This window comes from Anabrus simplex, chromosome 10 (genome assembly GCF_040414725.1).
Source record: "Anabrus simplex isolate iqAnaSimp1 chromosome 10, ASM4041472v1, whole genome shotgun sequence".
Taxonomy (NCBI): domain Eukaryota; kingdom Metazoa; phylum Arthropoda; class Insecta; order Orthoptera; family Tettigoniidae; genus Anabrus; species Anabrus simplex.
In genome coordinates this window covers 9917407-9935032 of record NC_090274.1, presented here as the reverse complement: position 1 = coordinate 9935032, position 17626 = coordinate 9917407, and the positions used below count along the sequence as shown (strand labels likewise).

The 17626-nt window shown below is 38.9% G+C and overlaps 1 protein-coding gene and 1 long non-coding RNA gene across 4 annotated transcripts in view; one reads left to right on the top strand and one right to left on the bottom strand.

Annotated features, from left to right (window-relative positions):
• Positions 1 to 17626, bottom strand: part of LOC137502430 (uncharacterized) — a 156579-nt gene that overhangs the window by 85799 nt on the left and 53154 nt on the right. The gene's annotated exons all lie outside the window — the stretch shown is intronic.
• Sdc (Syndecan) overlaps positions 1 to 17626 on the top strand; it is a 324323-nt gene that overhangs the window by 297195 nt on the left and 9502 nt on the right. For all 3 annotated transcript variants that reach the window (XM_067154838.2, XM_067154839.2, XM_067154836.2), the window contains exons 3-4: positions 1165 to 1247; positions 4792 to 4972. In XM_067154838.2, coding sequence (XP_067010939.2) covers positions 1165 to 1247; positions 4792 to 4972 — 264 coding nt within the window. The remainder of the gene's footprint in view (positions 1 to 1164; positions 1248 to 4791; positions 4973 to 17626) is intronic.

The window sequence follows — 17626 nt, the reverse complement described above, 5'->3', positions numbered from 1 at the left end:
CAGCTGTTGCCCATGGTTCACAAACGAGGATGTGACTATAGTAACCCACACCATGAACCACAGTACATAACTCAATGAATTTTCTTGGTAATGTGCCCCTACTCCTAATTAGCAGGCTATAATACTTTTTTGTGGAATGGAATTGTGAGTTTGTATATGTTGTTCTTCTCACGATCAACATCGTTGGATTGGTTTGCGAAGGATTTGAAATGGATGATTGGATTTATTATAGTCTTTGCTGTTGTCTTCCAAGGCCATCATATCGATCCTTCGATTGTTTCCTTTCTCTTCCAAACCATGTATCCCTTCATGGATGTAAATCTGGTTCTTCTCAGGGTCTGTTCATATCTAATGATGTGTAAAGTCTCGCTGTGCCATGTCGGCAGGAACCTAAGTGTTTCAACCTTGTTGAGGCGATGCTTACAACAGTTGCTGTCTGTAGTTCGACCGGGCACAGTATGAATTGCTGCTACATTCCCTTTCATCTTAAGGCTCACTGTGTGATAACCTATCGTGGTGGCTGATTCATTTATTGCAGGCTGAATTTTCTTTAAAATGAGGAACTCTTCACGTTTGTGAGAGAGGTTGCATCATTTTTTAAATTCCCAGTCTCTTAGCTTATCCCTGACCTTTCGACTGTAGAAATCCGTCCTTAGGTTTTGACAGGTTGCCTGAAGCAAAATCTATACATGTTGTGTGTCAGTACATATATTAATGTTTACCATAAATACACATATGGTACAAATGGATGACAGATATAGAATATTGTGTTTTTACACTGTCACTGCTCTTCCATTGCAGCTGCTATAATGCTTGAAGACTTTCAATGGGTTTTCCTTGTGTGTTAATGACTAAATAAAATTGCTGTACTTAGAATTTTGGAAAAGCAGATTCCTAAATTGCCTAATATAGAAAGGACAAATTTTACTGCCATAACTGCAACAAAATGTGTATATAAATACTTATTTTACAGAGAGTAACAATGGCATACCATTAACATTTTAATGAGTGTAGAATGTTTCAAATTTGTTTCATGTTGTAGAATTTACTGAAAGCTATTGTGTGTCAGTGTTTGGAGTCCTAAAAGTATGACATCTCCATTTGAGCGCTTACTGGTCTACTTTGCTGTGTGTACTGAGGACATGCTGCTGTTTTTGTTTTCAGAACACCCTGCTCCTCCCGCACCAAGCCCGCCCAAAGAGACACCACGCATCAAGGAAGAGCCTACCCTCACCCGACAAGATGTGGTAAGCCAAAGAACATTGAAGTGTGAATGTGCTGGAAAGAATTTACTGTAATGATTAAGAGCCCTGAATATGGTTGGTTTCCCATTTTTACACCAGACCTTAATTAAGGCCACAGCTGCTTCCTTCCCACTCCTAGCCATTTCCTATCCCATCGTGGCCGTAAGACCTATCTGTGTCGGTGTGACGTAAAGCAAATTAAAAAAGTTATGATTATGGCTGTGATTTGTAATGCATTACAAAATTCACTTTATAAATGTTAAAATGACCTAAAACTTAAAAAAAAAAAATGCTATAAAATGCACTTTAAAGTGAACATTTTAGGATCAGTCCTGAACTGTAATACACACTAAATGCCATTTGTGGATTTTCTATGAAGCGTCGTACATTGAGAAGCTCCATTCCACTTCTACTGCATTAGAGGAGCATACTTGTTTCTAACTCTCTGGGCAGTTCTCTAAGAGAAAAATTCTTACCCAATAGAACATCTACAACTGAAGACAATGTACCAAACCCTTTACTCTTGAAAAAAAAAAAAAAAAAAAAAAAAAAAAAAAAAAAAAAAAAAACCACCACCCTAATGTCTTCTTATAAAGCCTATATTCTCCCATCCTAATGTATGGACTAGAAGTTGATACTCTGGCTAGAAGGGATAAGCAACAGAGGTGGAGTTCCTCAGGTCAAGTATACAAGAGAAAGTATGATTGCTGCGGAAAGCTCTGAAACGGATGAATATGACCAGGATGAAGCAGGTGATATTGTTAACCCTAAGCCAAAGCTTAGTGAAATTAAAGACCATCCAAACATTGTCATTAAATATGTTGAAGATAACTGATGAAAGCATATCTGCATATTACGAACATTTGAGGCATCTGAGCGAGATCATTATTAAAGAAATTAAATCAAAGAAATCAAAGAAAGACGACAAAAGATCACCAGTAAGCGTGTCAAGTGTGGCCAGTGAAGGTGTGCCTTGTTTACAATGTTCTAATTCCGTATTGCACTAATTATTCTGTACCGGGTGAGTTGGCCGTGCAGCTGTGAGCTTGTACCCGGGAGAGTGGGTTTGAACCCTACTGTCGGCAGCCCTGAAGATGGTTTCCCATTTTCACACCAGGTAATTGCTGGGGCTGTAACTTAATTAAGGCAACGGCCGCTTCCTTCCCACTCCTAGCCATTTCCTATCCCATCATGGCCGTAACACCTATCTGTGTCAGTGCGACGTAAAGCCAATTGTAAAAAAAAGAAAGTTATTCTGTATTTTGTAGGGCCTAATACGGTATTGCATTGTATATTTTATACTAAATAACCTTTTTGTTTCTCAAACTTAAAATACTGTACTGTACTCGTTCTTTTTTACTGCACAGTGTGTTTAAATATATACCTTGGCTTATTTCATAAGTTACTTTGATTAATCCGAACTTTCATTAATTCGGACAACCTTAAGCCTCAGTTAGGTTCTACTCTATTTGAAAACAGGCATGCAGGCAGACAGAAAGATGAATGAATAAAGCAGGTGCAAAACGACATGGCTTGGAGAAGTGTGGAATGGGAGAAGATTTTAGAAGACACTGTTCATTCCCACACGCGATGCAGAGAGGAGAATCACTATTATTATTATTATTATTATTATTATTATTATTAGAACAATTCTGGACTGTGTTAGTTATAAAAAACTGACACTGTCCCAGGAAAATTGGGGCGAATGAGAACCCTACTTTGAAGATGCCAAAATTGAACATCAGCTCTTGCACAGGTCTAGGGAAGCACCAGGCCTTAACATTAGATAACTGCCCCCCCCCTCTCTCTTGTCTGGCCACCGAACAATGTCTGCTTGCCGACAGTGATAACCAAGATTCTTATTCTGTCTTCCTGTGATGAAGGCTGCAGCTGAAAAGTTTGAACTCATGTCACGCTTGCTTACTAAGTGGTTGTTCTTAATCTGTTTCCTATATGTACTATTCTTACTTTTCTTTCTAACCTTACTATATTATTGTCAAGAATATGTTGTAGTAGCCCATTTTATTCCTTTTTAGGAAAACATTGTTTGCACAAGCAATAACGTGCAGTTGAATGTGTCAATGTGAATGGAAATGTAAGATCAACCCCCATCCAGTTGCTACCTGCCTTATCAAATATTGCTCTTCCATACATCCGAAGGAAAACATCCACAACACAATTCCAGGACAGCGTTTTAGATGATAAACTAGAGATACAATTAAAGTCACGTAAACCACCAAGCATTGAAACTCTCAATCACCATATTGAGAGAATCTCATTAATTTTCATCTTATCGAGGATCCTGTCAGCAAAATTGAGTCTTCCGTGCCAAGAATGCACTACACTAAACCTCCATGGAAGAGGATGTTTTATGTTGAAAATATGGAGATTCTCCAAGTGTAATGAGACACACTGTGGAGAACTGCCCCTTAGAGCATTCACAGACTCTTCACTGTGTGACATTAAATACACAACTGTGGTTGTAAAATCTGTATATTCATCTCTAAATTTGTTTCTTAATTTTTTAGAGCATTCATAAAAAGTCAGCACACACTGACTTTGAAAAGTTGAAGCTCATATATCTGATGAAATAAGTTGACAAGTATGGTTGTGGGTGACAATGCACTTTTCACGCACCCTGTGGGTGGATTGATTTCCTGATGAGGCCACACCATGTAAAACTGCCACGTATATGATTTTGTATGCCAGGTTTGATGTAGACAACGAAGCAGGGAGACCTTAGGCCTTGCATGATATACGGCTTCATTCAGAAAACAAAATTAGAGTCTGTTGGGCTGAGTACTCTACATACATACATACATACATACATACATACATACATACATAAGTACACGATAATATACTAAGATTATTCTAATTATATTCATGTTATTCTCGGCTTCCTAGACCGGTTCATCAAGAGGATAACTGCTGAGAGCATTCATTGTGCTGAGGACCCAACACCTCAACATAATCTGCAGGCCTTAGGGCTGAGCAGTGGTTGCTGGGTAGTCCTTGGCCCTTCGAGGCTGTTATACCATGTGGTTTGGTTTGTTTTTATCCTCTTGATGAATATGAAACATTCACGATATACCGGGCGAGTTGGCCATGCGGTTTGAGGCGTGCGGCTGTGAGCATTCACCCGGGAGATAGTGGGTTCGAGTTCCACTGTCGGCAGCCTTGAAGATGGTTTTCTGCAGTTTTCACACCAGAAAAATGCTGGGGCTGTACCTTAATTAAGGCCATGGCTGCTTCCTTCCAACTCCTAGGCCCTGCCTATCCCATCGTCACCATGAGACCTATCTGTGTTGGTGCGACATAAAGCCACTAGGGAAAAAACAAAAACAAAACATGATAGCAACAAATCAACAGGGGGGTGCAATTTTTTTTTGAAGAGTGTATATTGGTAATTTGAGGACTCACTTGCATGCATATTTTGTAGTTTTTAAAGAGGGATAGACTCAGCCCTTTTCATGTTTCTTATGACTAGAGCTATTGTGTTTTGTTGTTTGATGTTTGCTAATGTATGTTACTCTGTGTTTCACAGTCTGGAGTAGGCTCTGCCCCCAAAGGTGAGACGAACGAGGACATAACCCATGGAGAGCCACAACCTCAACCAGAAGACGACTCAGAAGACACTGATCCGACAGTTCACAGAGATCCTACCATGAACGTAAAACACGACGAGAGAGCGACTTCGTTCTTCGCCCAGCCAGGAATTTTGGCAGGTTGGTGTATTTCCATTAAAAATCCTCACTTTACTAGAACTGGTAATAAGTAGAGAGAGGTGCAATATGAAGAAGGGAATGCTGTCAGTTGGTGGATAGGCTGCCTAATGCCAGGCACAATTTGGGAGCAATGGACTGTACATACAGGATCAAAGGGGTGAACATGATCTGCCAACAGGTTCTTGTAATGTTCGCTGGTAAAATGGACAGTCCCATACGAGGATACCACCAACACCAGCCTTCTGGCTGAGGGATGTGGTTGACAACTCACTCGTACCCGGCCATCAGCGTATCTCGACTCATCTGTCCAGGCGACCTTTTTCCTTGCTTCAAGCATCCAGTGATGGTGTTCCTTTGCCCATGTTAGTCGTGCCTTGTGACAGGTGTTGAGCAGAGGTATGCTCCATGGCGAGGAGATGGTTCTGGATGGGCACATGTAGTCATTGTCCAGCATTGAATTGATTAGTGATCTGCTGGACTGTGACCCATTTATCTGTTCTTATGTTCCCAGCTAGCCGACAGCAACCCATCATCAACACATCGTACACCACATTTGACTCTGGTGGTGGTCTATTTGCTCGGATGCACGTACTCATGGTACATTCTTGATACGGTGGGTCCTGGAAAGTCCAGTGCCTCTCAAAAGTTAGTGAAGGGTCCACCTATTCAATACCATTAACTTGTATAGTGTCTTATATAATTGGGATTAGTTTTGACCCCATACACACTGGGTCATTTTCAGCCACGATCCAACTGGAAAAATATATGCTCACATACAAAACATAGTAACTTAATCTGGTATGTTTCAGTTTGCAATACAAATTTTAAAACATTGATGAAGTCCAAACAACACATCCGAAATTGAAATCAAATGATACTTCAAAACGGCTGCCTTTGGTGCCGAACTACAGGGTGTTTCAAAAAGAATATACGTATTACAAAGTATTATTTTGTCCATACTATTGATCGCTGCGCCTCGGCTGTTGGCGAAACGAATACATAGTCTTGTTTATATTAATAGCCGCTAGATGTCAGTTGTCTTCTGTTTTTCTTGGTAACCGTCATATGTTTAAAATGGCTACTCCGCAGCAGAAATCAGATTGTGTTCTCGAGTTTGCGAAGTGCAAAGACGTTTCAGGTTGACGTACCAACATGATCCTCCGAATGGGTGGAACATTCGCAGATGGTATTGACAGTTCGTAGATACAGGATGTGAATGTGAAGGAAAGAGTCCTGACCGCCCTCGAGTTTCTGAAGAAAATGTTGCATGAATTGAAACTGCTCTCCAGTGTAGTCCTTCAAAATCAACTTGTCGTACCAGTCGGGAGTTAAAACACGCTAAATTGTTATTTTAAGCAGTTGTGAGACGTCGGTTGATTATGAAGCCGTACAAGTTAGAGCTGTTACAAGCTCTGTGTCCTGATGACAAACGTAAACGTGTGGCATTTTGTAACGAGATTCTTGATGCTATTGACAATGATAACACTTTCGTACAATGCATCGTGTTCAGTAATAAAACGACTTTTCATGTTAATGGTCAGGTAAACAAACACAGTGTTCGAATTTGGGGCCTACGGAACTCACATACAGTCACTGAACAGTACGAGATTCGTCCAAAGTCAGTGTGTTTTGTGCGATATCCCGATAATCTGTCTACGGCCCATTCTTCCTTGATGGAAACAGACTCACTGGAGTCGCCAAGTGCGTGAATATCTGAATGAAACTCTACCAAACCGTTGCATTGGTTGTCAAGGAGCTGGCGACTTAGCATGTCTCAGCTGGGCTCCACGGTCACCGGATTTGACACCCTGTGACATCTTCCTGTGGGGTTTCGTTAAAGACAACGTTTATGTGCCACCACTCCCACAGAACCTGGAAGAGTTAAAAGAACCGGATCCGTACTGCCATAACATCAGTGACGAAGGACAGGCTTGCCCGAGTATGGGAGGAATTTGAGTATCGATGTGATGTGTTCGTGTCGCTTGGAGGACATATTCAACATCTGTAATCTGAACTTGAGAGGTTCGTACACGTGTGTGTAAAGTTTCATATTAGTATGTCTTACAGTTTAATAAATATATGCATTCGAAATACGTATATTCTTTTTGAAACACCCTGTATGTTGTTGCTCCTACAGCAACCAAACATTCCTGAGTTGATCTGGGAGTTGGAATTCCCCATCTGCATAGACGAGCCACTTGGTTTATAAATTATGTTTTTTACAATAGCAATATGGGGAATGGTTTGTTGAAGGGAAGCATTCATAACTTGTATAGGTATTCCTTTTCCATCAGATATAGTGATCTCTTGTTTAATTTGGTTTGAAGTGAATGTTCCTGTGTTCCTCATAAATTGTGTGCATATGGTACAGACATCAACACCAGAGTGACTGTTGAGAGGGATCAGGAGTATAGCTTATAGCTGAATAGATGACCCAGTGTATATGGGGTCAAAATTAGTCCCAGTTATATAAGACACTATACAAGCTAATGGTACTGAATAGGTGGACCCTTCAGTACCCTTTGATAATGGTCAATTGTCATTACAGACCATAATGAAATACATAACCTATGAAGTCCAATGCCTACACAACTTCAGAGATGGAGTGGCCTGTATGTCTGGCTCTGACATTCTGGCTATAATCAAATGCTCTGAGGTCTTGTCTCTTACCCTGAAGTCAACTGTTACTCATAGAGCTAACACGAGGTCTACATGCCAGGCCGAGCACAGTGCCATTTCCCCACTGTGGTAAGACCTGCTCACGAGTGTATTTAATAGTATTGGTTGGCTCTAATACATTACAATACTAACCACCACAGATGTACGCAGTAGTGAAGAGTTGGCATCAGGAAATGCATCCGACCGTAAAACTGGATTTAATCCACACGTAGTGCCAACCCTCAGTAATTGGGACAAGGCCAGGAAGAACAAAGAAGAGATTGGCTGTAAGAATGTTATCAAAAACAGAATACTACACATTGCAGTTAATAAAAATCCTTGACCCCAGCCTTAGCTTAGAATTTGAAATTTCCTACTTTGCCTGTGTTGATAGTAAGATTTTGAAGATTACACCCAATACTGCTCTGCTTTTTGTCCAAGGAGCTCCTGGGCCAGGCTGTGATAAGGCTACCTTCTCCTTGTCCAGATCCACTTTGACACTAATATTCCCAGTTCCAGAAATATAAACTCAACATCAGCGAGACCTAGACAGTGGTTATGGCAGTCAACAGAGAAGGCTGTCCAGCAAGTGTAAAACTAGGAGACCACCAGCTACAGTGTGTGGATAGTTTTCCTTACCTTGGAAGTGTAATCTCCAGTGATAATTTGGTCAGAAAGGAAATTACAGAGTGCAAAAGGGATCAGAATTCTACCAACAAATAAGAACATTTTTATGTGATGACATGATTTCAAAACCAGCCAAACTGATGATGTTTAACAGCTATGTCATACCAATATTGATCTATGGTTTTGAAGCATGCACCCTCACAAAAAGAGATTCATCAAGACTGCAAGCATCAGAGATGAAATTTGTTAGATTCACCATCCAGAAAACCAAGATGGACAAGTTAAGAAATGAAAAGGTGAGGAAAGAATCCAGAATAATGACATCCCTATTATACACAATTATAAAGAAGGGAAACTTCCACCTAATCAATACTTTATTGATATATGGCTTTTAAAACATATCTGTATCATAATAGTATATAGGACCAGTTTCGAGCCTATTCAGGTCATCTTCAGCTGATCATAGAACCTAATATTAATATAATTATTTGTATGATGTGATATTCATTAATGAATTCAGTGATGCTTTGAATTGAACATTATGTTAATATTAGGTTCTATGATCAGCTGAAGATGACTTGAATAGGGTCAAAACCGGTCCTGTATACTACAGTATTGTGATATAGATATGTTTTAGAAGCTATATATCAATAAAGTGCTGATTACGTGGAAGTTTCCCATCTTTATAATTGTGTATACTAAACCATCAATACGGACATGAAACTAATAGATTATAACATCCCTATTAGACCGAATCGGCACATCCAGACTACGGTGGTATGGGCATGTGATGAGGATGGAGCCTACAAGAACAGCTAGAATAAATTTGGAAAGACAGGTTGAGGGGGAAAAAGACCTACAGGAAGACCTAAAACCCGATGGATGGATATGATCAAGGTTGACCTAGTTACCAGAGGATCGACAGTGGGTGATGTGCTCCATGACAAGTTGTATATGGACAGGAAGAAGTGGAAGAGGCTGATTAACAATACCCGGGAAACTGGAACTGTACAATGATGATGATGATATTACGATGGGCTCGCCACACCCAAAGTAATTTTATACCTAACTGTCAGGTTGGACTGTGTGAGACCAAGAAGAGGGGTACAGGGGAGATCCCTCTGAGAGAAGGATACAGGCTTTATTACAGCGGAGGACCTGAAGCAAAAAATGGAGTGGCCATCATACTTAGGAGAGAAATCCAAGAATATCTGGAATATACAAAGTACGTCAGTGATAGGATGATGATGATGATGATGAGACTCCAGTTTGAAAATGGTGTGAAAGATCTATTTCAGTTGTATGCCCCACAAACTGGTTGCATAGATGAACATCTAGAGGACTTCTTAGAGGAAGTGGAGAGACAGATAGAAGATAAGGAAGTACTATTGATGGGAGATCTAAATGCACAAGTTGGAATGGAAAGACAAGGAAAGGAAGATGTTGTAGGGCCCTTTGGATATGGAAATGTAAATCCAGAAGGCGAGTTGTTGGTGGATTTTTGCATGAGGAATCAAATGATTGTTGGAAACACCTGCTTTAGGAAGAAGAACAGTCAGAAGATTACAAGGTATGGCTGGGGAGACAGACGAACAAAGACCATGATTGATTATATAATCATAGAGAAAGAACACCGGAAGAACCTTGTAGATGTAACAGCCATGCCTGAAGAAGCCTTTGGTGGAGATCATAGAGTTGTGATAGGAAAATTGAAAGTTGGAAGGATTGAAAAACCACAATTAAGAAGAGAGAAAAGAATTAAAGTATGGAAGTTGAAGGAGAAAAGCATACAAGAAGAATTTGAAAGGGAAATAATACCCTTGGTACCCAGGACAGAGGTGGGGAATGTTGAAGAGGAATGGAAAAGATTTAAGGAAGCACTGGTTGGATGTGCAGAAAAGGTGTGTGGTAGAACATCAGGAAATGTGAAAGACAAAGAAACACATTGGTGGAATGATAGGGTAAAGATTAAAGTGAAGGAAAAGAAAATGGCATGGAAAGCATGGAAAACATCTAAGACTGAAGAAAGTAGAAGAAAATATGTGGAGGCAAAGAATTTGGCCAAGAAAGTAGTGGAGGAAGAAAAGAGGAAAAGCTGGGCCTTATTCACACAGACATTGAGAGATGATACGCAGGGCAGCAAGAAATTACTGTATGGTATCTTAAGAAACAAAAAGAGAGATCAAGTAAACACCAGATTTGTGAAGGATGAAGGTGGCATAATTTTAACAAAGCCAGAAGAAATAAGAAATAGATGGAGAGAGTATTTTCAGAAGCTGCTGAACACAAGAACGGATGACAGTCATTCAATGGACGACCAGGAAAGGCAATTAGTTGACGAAGAAATGGATAAAGAAATTACAATGAATGAAATTGAGATGGCAGTAAGAAAAATGAAGAATGGAAAAACTGCTGGAATAGATGAAATTTCAGTGGAGATGATAAAGGCAGCTGGAGCTGTAGGCCTGCAGTGGACATATCGGGTTCTCAGGAATGTCTGGGAGAATAAGGAGGTCCCTGAGGATTGGCAAAAAGGAATAATCATCCCAATTTTCAAGAAAGGTGATAAGAAAGTTGTGAAGAACTACAGGGGAATTACTCTAATATCCCATGTTGCTAAGATAATGGAAATGATACTGGAAAGTAGAATAAGGTTGAGGGTTGAGAAGCAGATACAGGAAAATCAGTTTGGTTTCAGAAGTGGAAGGTCAACAATAGAACCCATTGTCATTATGAGACAACTAATGGAAAAGCATTGGGAGTACGGGAATGATATGGTGATGACATTCATTGACATTGAAAAGGCATATGACAGTGTCCCTAGGACAAAAGTTTGGGACAGTCTGGTGCAAAAAGGAATTGGACAGGGATTAATAAAAATGATCATGGCATTGTATAAGGAATGTTGTAGTTGCGTGCAAACACAAGTTGGCAGGACAAGTTGGTTCAAAATAACTAGTGGGCTGAGACAGGGAAGTGTTCTATCACAGATCCTGTTTACAATAGTAATGGATGACATCATGAGGACAGCAAAAGCAGCATATGGAGGAAGAGAAATGAACATGATGTTATTTGCAGATGATATTGTGATTTGGGGAGAAGACGACAGGAAGGTTCAAGAACAGTTGAATGTGGTGAATGGGAAGATTGAAGATGTGGATTGAAAATAAGTGTAGAAAAGAGTAAAACTCTTGTTATGACTAGAGGGGAAAAAGAAGGGAAAGGTCAGATTAGACTTGCAGACAAGCCCCTGGAAGTAGTGGAAACGTTTAAATACCTGGGGGGTGAATTAATGGAGAATGCTTGACTGGATGCTGAGATTAGTAAAAGGATTCAAGCTGGAAGTTGTTTCTATCATAGTGTAAGAATTATGTTATGGGACAAAGATGTGCCAATGGAAGCAAAGGATACTATGTACAAGATGTATTACGTACCCATAACAACTTACGGAGCAGAAACTTGGACAATGACAAAGAAGGGTGAGAGTCGAATACAGGCAGCCGAAATGAAATTCTTGAGGAGTATGATACAGAAGAGTAGAAGAGACAAAATAAGGAATGAGAAAATCCGGGAAGAAATTGGAGTGGAAAAAATGAATGATAGAATAGAGAAGAGCCGACTAAGATGGTTTGGGCACATAAAGCGAATGAGCGACGAAAGAATGCCAAAAAAGGTGATGGAAATGCAAATCCAAGGAAGGAGAGGCCGTGGACGACCACGATTGAGATGGAAGGATACCATCCAACGCAGCATTATAGAAAGAAACCTGGACTGGGACACAGTGTTGGAGGAGGAGTGGTGGAAAGACCGAAGTAAGTGGAGAGGAACCATATTTGCCCCTACCCGGCTACAGCTGGATAAAGGGAAATGATGATGATGATGATGTCAGGTTTCAATGACACCGCCCCTAACCTGGCGAACAGATGGTATCTGGTGGAGTATAGTGGCATTTCCTTCTTTTGAAGACCAGTACCTAACTAAAGGAGCTCCCTCATCTGAAGCAGTTGCTCCCTTTAGAGAGTTGGGTTATTTACTGCCACCCAACAATCAGTGTTGATTCTGTGGCTGTACGATCCATTCCATCCCATATCACGTAACCCCAAATACCCCTACTCTTTTATGAATATAAAAATCACCATGCAAGAGTACTCCAGTATCTGTTCCATTACATGAAAATCCCTAATTGTAACTGTTCATTCTGTATGGTATCTCACACAGTTCACAAAAGGAGAATCTACTATTTGAGCAGATTTTAAAAGAAACTACTACTACTACTACTACTACTACTACTACTACTACTACTACTACTACTACTACTACTACTACTACTTCCACTTCCACTTCCTAGTGTTATTCTCACACTGTGGCAGGCTTCACCTATTCTAAAAGAAAACTTGTGTTCTGCAAATCTAAATACAGTAAGACCCATATAAAATTTTCTTCATATACAGTAGAAAGATGGTCAACTGTATAATCATCGTACATCCATTTTCTTGCATCCCTCCACCTAGGGTTGGCACCAGGAAGGGCATCCGGTTGTAAAATACGGCCAACTGCTTCCCCCACGTTGTTTTATTTTGAGTGCAAATATTATGACATTGGGCAGACGCAATAAAAAACACACTCTCTACTTTCACATTATGCCCAGGAATAAAGAGATAATACTGTACAAACACTGTTTGTTTGTCAAACCCTTGTCCTGTTTTATCTATGGGGTCGGTTATGAGGTCAGATGAATCTGTTGTGGCGTTTTTTTTTGACCGAATGCCCTTCCTGACCTCAACCTCATCAGAGGTGTTAATGAGATGAAATGAATGACGTGATATATGATAGTAGGGAGAGGGTGAAACCCGGTGCCGGCACATAGACTACTCCTGTCGAATAGCACCAAGGGGTCTGATCAAGGCTTAACGTGACCATCCGACGGACGAATCGCCATCAACAGATGTTTGGAATTTAATCCAAGCTCTTGGCATGCAATGTACTTATTAGAAATTATATACCACCTCCTCCCCTGCCCTGCTGGTCAACATTCTGATGGTGAAATTTTTTTGACCAACAGGACTCGAACCAGCTAACCAGGGTGTTAGACCATTTAGACTTCAGCGCCTTAACGATCTCAGACACCAGGCAGGCTCTATAACGTATAAACACTATCGTGGAAAAAAAAAAAATTCCTACCCATTTCTTGTTGTTGGACTGCATATTCTCAACATTTTAAACTTTAATGTCTGCCAGAATAGTCAAATAGAAGACCCTTGCATCATCAGCAAAAGATCTGTGTCCGTGTGAACTTGAAATACTTGCAGGGGAGTCAAATAGAAGACCCTTGCATCATCAGCAAAAGATCTGTGTCCGTGTGAACTTGAAATACTTGCAGGGGGGAAAAAAAAAACAACAACCCACTGACAAAATTTCTTGCAAAGAAATTACCAAAGCTCAAGCCACCTGTTCAGTACAGTACACGAAAACATTTAATAATATAGTACATGTTTCAAAACTTCTTCAGCTATATAGCCAACCCTGTGGTGTAGGGGTTGCATGCCTGCCTCTCACCTGGAGACCCTGGGTTCGATTCCCGGCCAGGTCAGGGATTTTTACGTGGGCCTGAGAGCTGGTTCGAGGTCCACTCAGCCTACGTGATTAGAATTGAGGAGCTATCCGACGTTGAGATAGCGGCCCCGGTCTAGAAAGCCAAGAATAAGGGCCGAGAGGATTCGTCGTGCTGACCACACTACACCTCGTAATCTGCAGGCCTTCAGGTTGAGCAGCAGTCGCTTAGTAGGCCAAGGCCCTTCAAGGGCTGTAGTGCCATGGGGTTTGGTTTGGTTTGGTTTCAGCTATATAATGTAGACAGAGTTCACAGATAGAACAACACATTAAAACTAGACAGAATTAATATTTTATAATCAAGTTCAAGTATAGATGCATCAAGATCTTAAAGTGACATCTTAAATACATATTATAAAATGGGAGAATGAGTTTTTTTATATATCCAGTGTAAAATACCTCTAAAACAAATCAAACATTAATTCTGACTAAAAAAAATACTGGACACACCGACACTGAAGATTGTTAAAAACATAGTCCATGAGTAATATCACCTTGAAGATCTAACATCATCGGAATGCCTATCCTGAGTTAAGAAATAAAATATCCCATCCTTCAAATAAGCCAGTAAACATAAACATCTGGCAAATGTCATTGACCAATATGGAATCGAATAAACTATTCCCATGGAATGCAAGAGTAGTATTCATTTGTCATACTAATATCTGAGAAAACAACAGAAAGAACAGAATAAATTAATAATGTGTACACCAGGGCTACATGTAATAAACATAAATTCAACTTTACTTACTACCCATGCAGGCTTAGCATGTACACGGTGAGAGCTTGACGCTGAACTGACGTTACTTCAGGTTGAATATTGAGGCGTGTTGCTACGGACGGAAACTGGAAGTGGTGATAAGGGAGGGGGCAAAAATGAGGAGGAACGGAAGTTTGTTTATTAGTCTTGTAAAATATATTTAACAACACCTCATAAAATATATTAAAGAAAATTAAAATATCATTTATATTTAAACTCTGATTGCTTTTCTGGTCCATCTGTAGATATTTTCAAGAATGCGAAGTAGGTGCTCTGTGCAAAATGACAAATTAATTCTTCAGCGAAGTATAGGAGTGATTACAATCCGATGTGTTCACTCATTGCCAAATATTTTCTATGCTTTTCTAGCATTAATGTGCTCCTGATACCTAATCTGAAAACTCTGCCTGTCAGACCTGTATAACTTGCATGCATTCCTTGCATTTTAATTTAGAAACTCCTGAATTCAAGTATTTATGAAGTGTATCAACAGTATGAGTGTTGTAAAAAATGTTTGAATTGGTGCTCGTAGTTTTGTACACTGTATAAAATTCTTTGCCTTATAAACATTATTAAATTGGTATATGCTATTACTATTAAATGTAAAGAACACATAGATTTAAAAAAAAAGAAAGTCAGAGTTAGTACAAGTTTCTTTCGTATTTTATTTATAATTCTTTTAACATAATTTTTCTATAACCACACTTTTCCACTATGTTAAAGATATATTAACTTCTTTTTTATAATCCTTGATAGAAAGGAGGATTTTCAAGGCTCTATTAACTGAACTATAGAAATTAGGTTTCTTATGATTGCCTGGATTCTTTAGTTCCTATTTCACTTCATCTTGTTTCTCTATTGGAAATTTATCACCTATTCTCTTTCTGCTATGGTGAAACATTTGACCAGTTATGTTTTGGGCCTTTACTTGAAATCTCATTTTCTTGTGTTGTCAGTGGTCAGTGCTCAGTGAGTTAGAGTACAGGAAAAAGAAGACTAGAAACAAGTAACAATGACTTCTGTCTGTCTGTCTGTCTCTAATACACCAATGACAACATGAGAAAATGAGATATCAAGTACAGGCGTAAAACGTAATTGTCAAAATTACTAAAAGCAAAAATTTGATGCAGCGTACAGAACTACTAACATAAATTCAAAGATATTTTACAGTACTCATACTCTTAACACACTTAATAAATACTTGCAGTCAGGAGTTTATAAATTAAAATGTGTGGCATGCATGCTAGTTATACAGGTCTGACGAGAAGTATCAGAAAAGGTATCATGAGCATGTTAATACTAAAAAGCATAGAATAATTCTGGCAATGAGAGATGATACAGATGTTGATCCCCATAGGGAACCTTAAATATCTGTCCCGAATGAGTAAATTTATTATACCAATATAGTTGGTCCATTATTGGCAAACAGGAATGGGTTAGCTGGAAAATTTATAATGTCCAATAACGGACCAACTGTATTGATATTAATGAGACGTGCTGGATTGTTCCCTCCTATACTTTGCTGAGTAATGACTTGGTCAGTTTGCATAGAGCACCTAAAGGCCTGTTATTTAATATTCTTGAAGATATTTATGAGTACAAATGGGCCAGAAAATTAGGCAGTAATAGGTTAGAATGCAAACTAATTTGGCCAGTGGGCTAACCTGCTCTTCAATAATGTAGCGACAGTGACTTAATTTCCAGGAGTTCTAACAGGCAGTACCCCTAAGATTTGAGCAGAACTGTTTTTCAGTATAAAGTATATTTGTTACTCTCTTTAATATGTTTGCATTCTAAACTATTAATACATAAACATCCACACTCTAGTAATCAGAGTTTACATTTAAATGAAATTTCAAAGAAAATGAATATACTTTATGAGGTGTTGTTAAATTAAATATATTTTACACGACTAATAAACAAACTTAAGTAAGTTGTCGCCTAAATTCTGAATTCTTATTTAGGTTCTTTCTCTTTGATCTGTAATTTGATTCGGATTTTTCTTTGTTTTTAGACCTCACCCGATTTATGTGTTACATACAGTTGTCACTAGCAAGACCTGAAAAGATCGATGGATCTCTGTTGAAGTTCACCGTAACATTAAATAAAATTAATCCATGCCAAAGGAGGATGTATATCCTAATTTTAAATGTTTTTATGCATTTTGTTACATGCAACACACAATTTGGATTTCATCACATCAAGACCTTGTGTATCAACACAAAGAACAATTTTAAGACTTTAGTGATCAGCTTGCCAGAATGTGTGATTTCACGACTTGAAAGATTCATATTTTAATTTGATGTTTCACTTTAGAAAAGAGTCATACATACACTAGTTCCCTATAGATTACATTCCAGTGTTCTTTTAATATTTTAGTGTTAATGTTTTAGTACTGATGGCATTAGCTGGAGGTGTCCAATAATTGGACAAAACATGTACTAGTAATTCCTGTAAGGTAATAATTTTATCTGAATATATGATGTATTGAATTGGTGGATCGTTTACATTTACATTCTTACATGTTGTCTGCACTAAATAAAATAGTCTTTTTGATCACATTCAGACCAACCATATAACTAATTTTGCTTTCTACATTGTTACTTCATCATTATTTCAACATCATCTAATTGTTTAATAGTATTAAGCTTATCTTCTACTGATATCGCCACACATTTTATTTTTCCATTCATTTCACAGAGAACTGATTATTGATTACAGTACTGAAAAATAAAGCCGCCATACAGCAATTGTAAAGGGTTAGCAACAAATGACTTGAACCATAAACAATGGAGACATTGCGTTGCGTGTTCAGTCTGATACGGATCAGAACCAGGCTTGGATAACATGGAACCTCAGTGAGTTGAGACTCTACTGTAACTACAATAAAATATTGCGGACTTTTGTCTTTTTGAAAGGAATGTTGTTCTTATTCTCTAATGATGTGGATTGTGAGTGAAATCCATGACATACGGCAACCTTTATTATATAGAAATTCT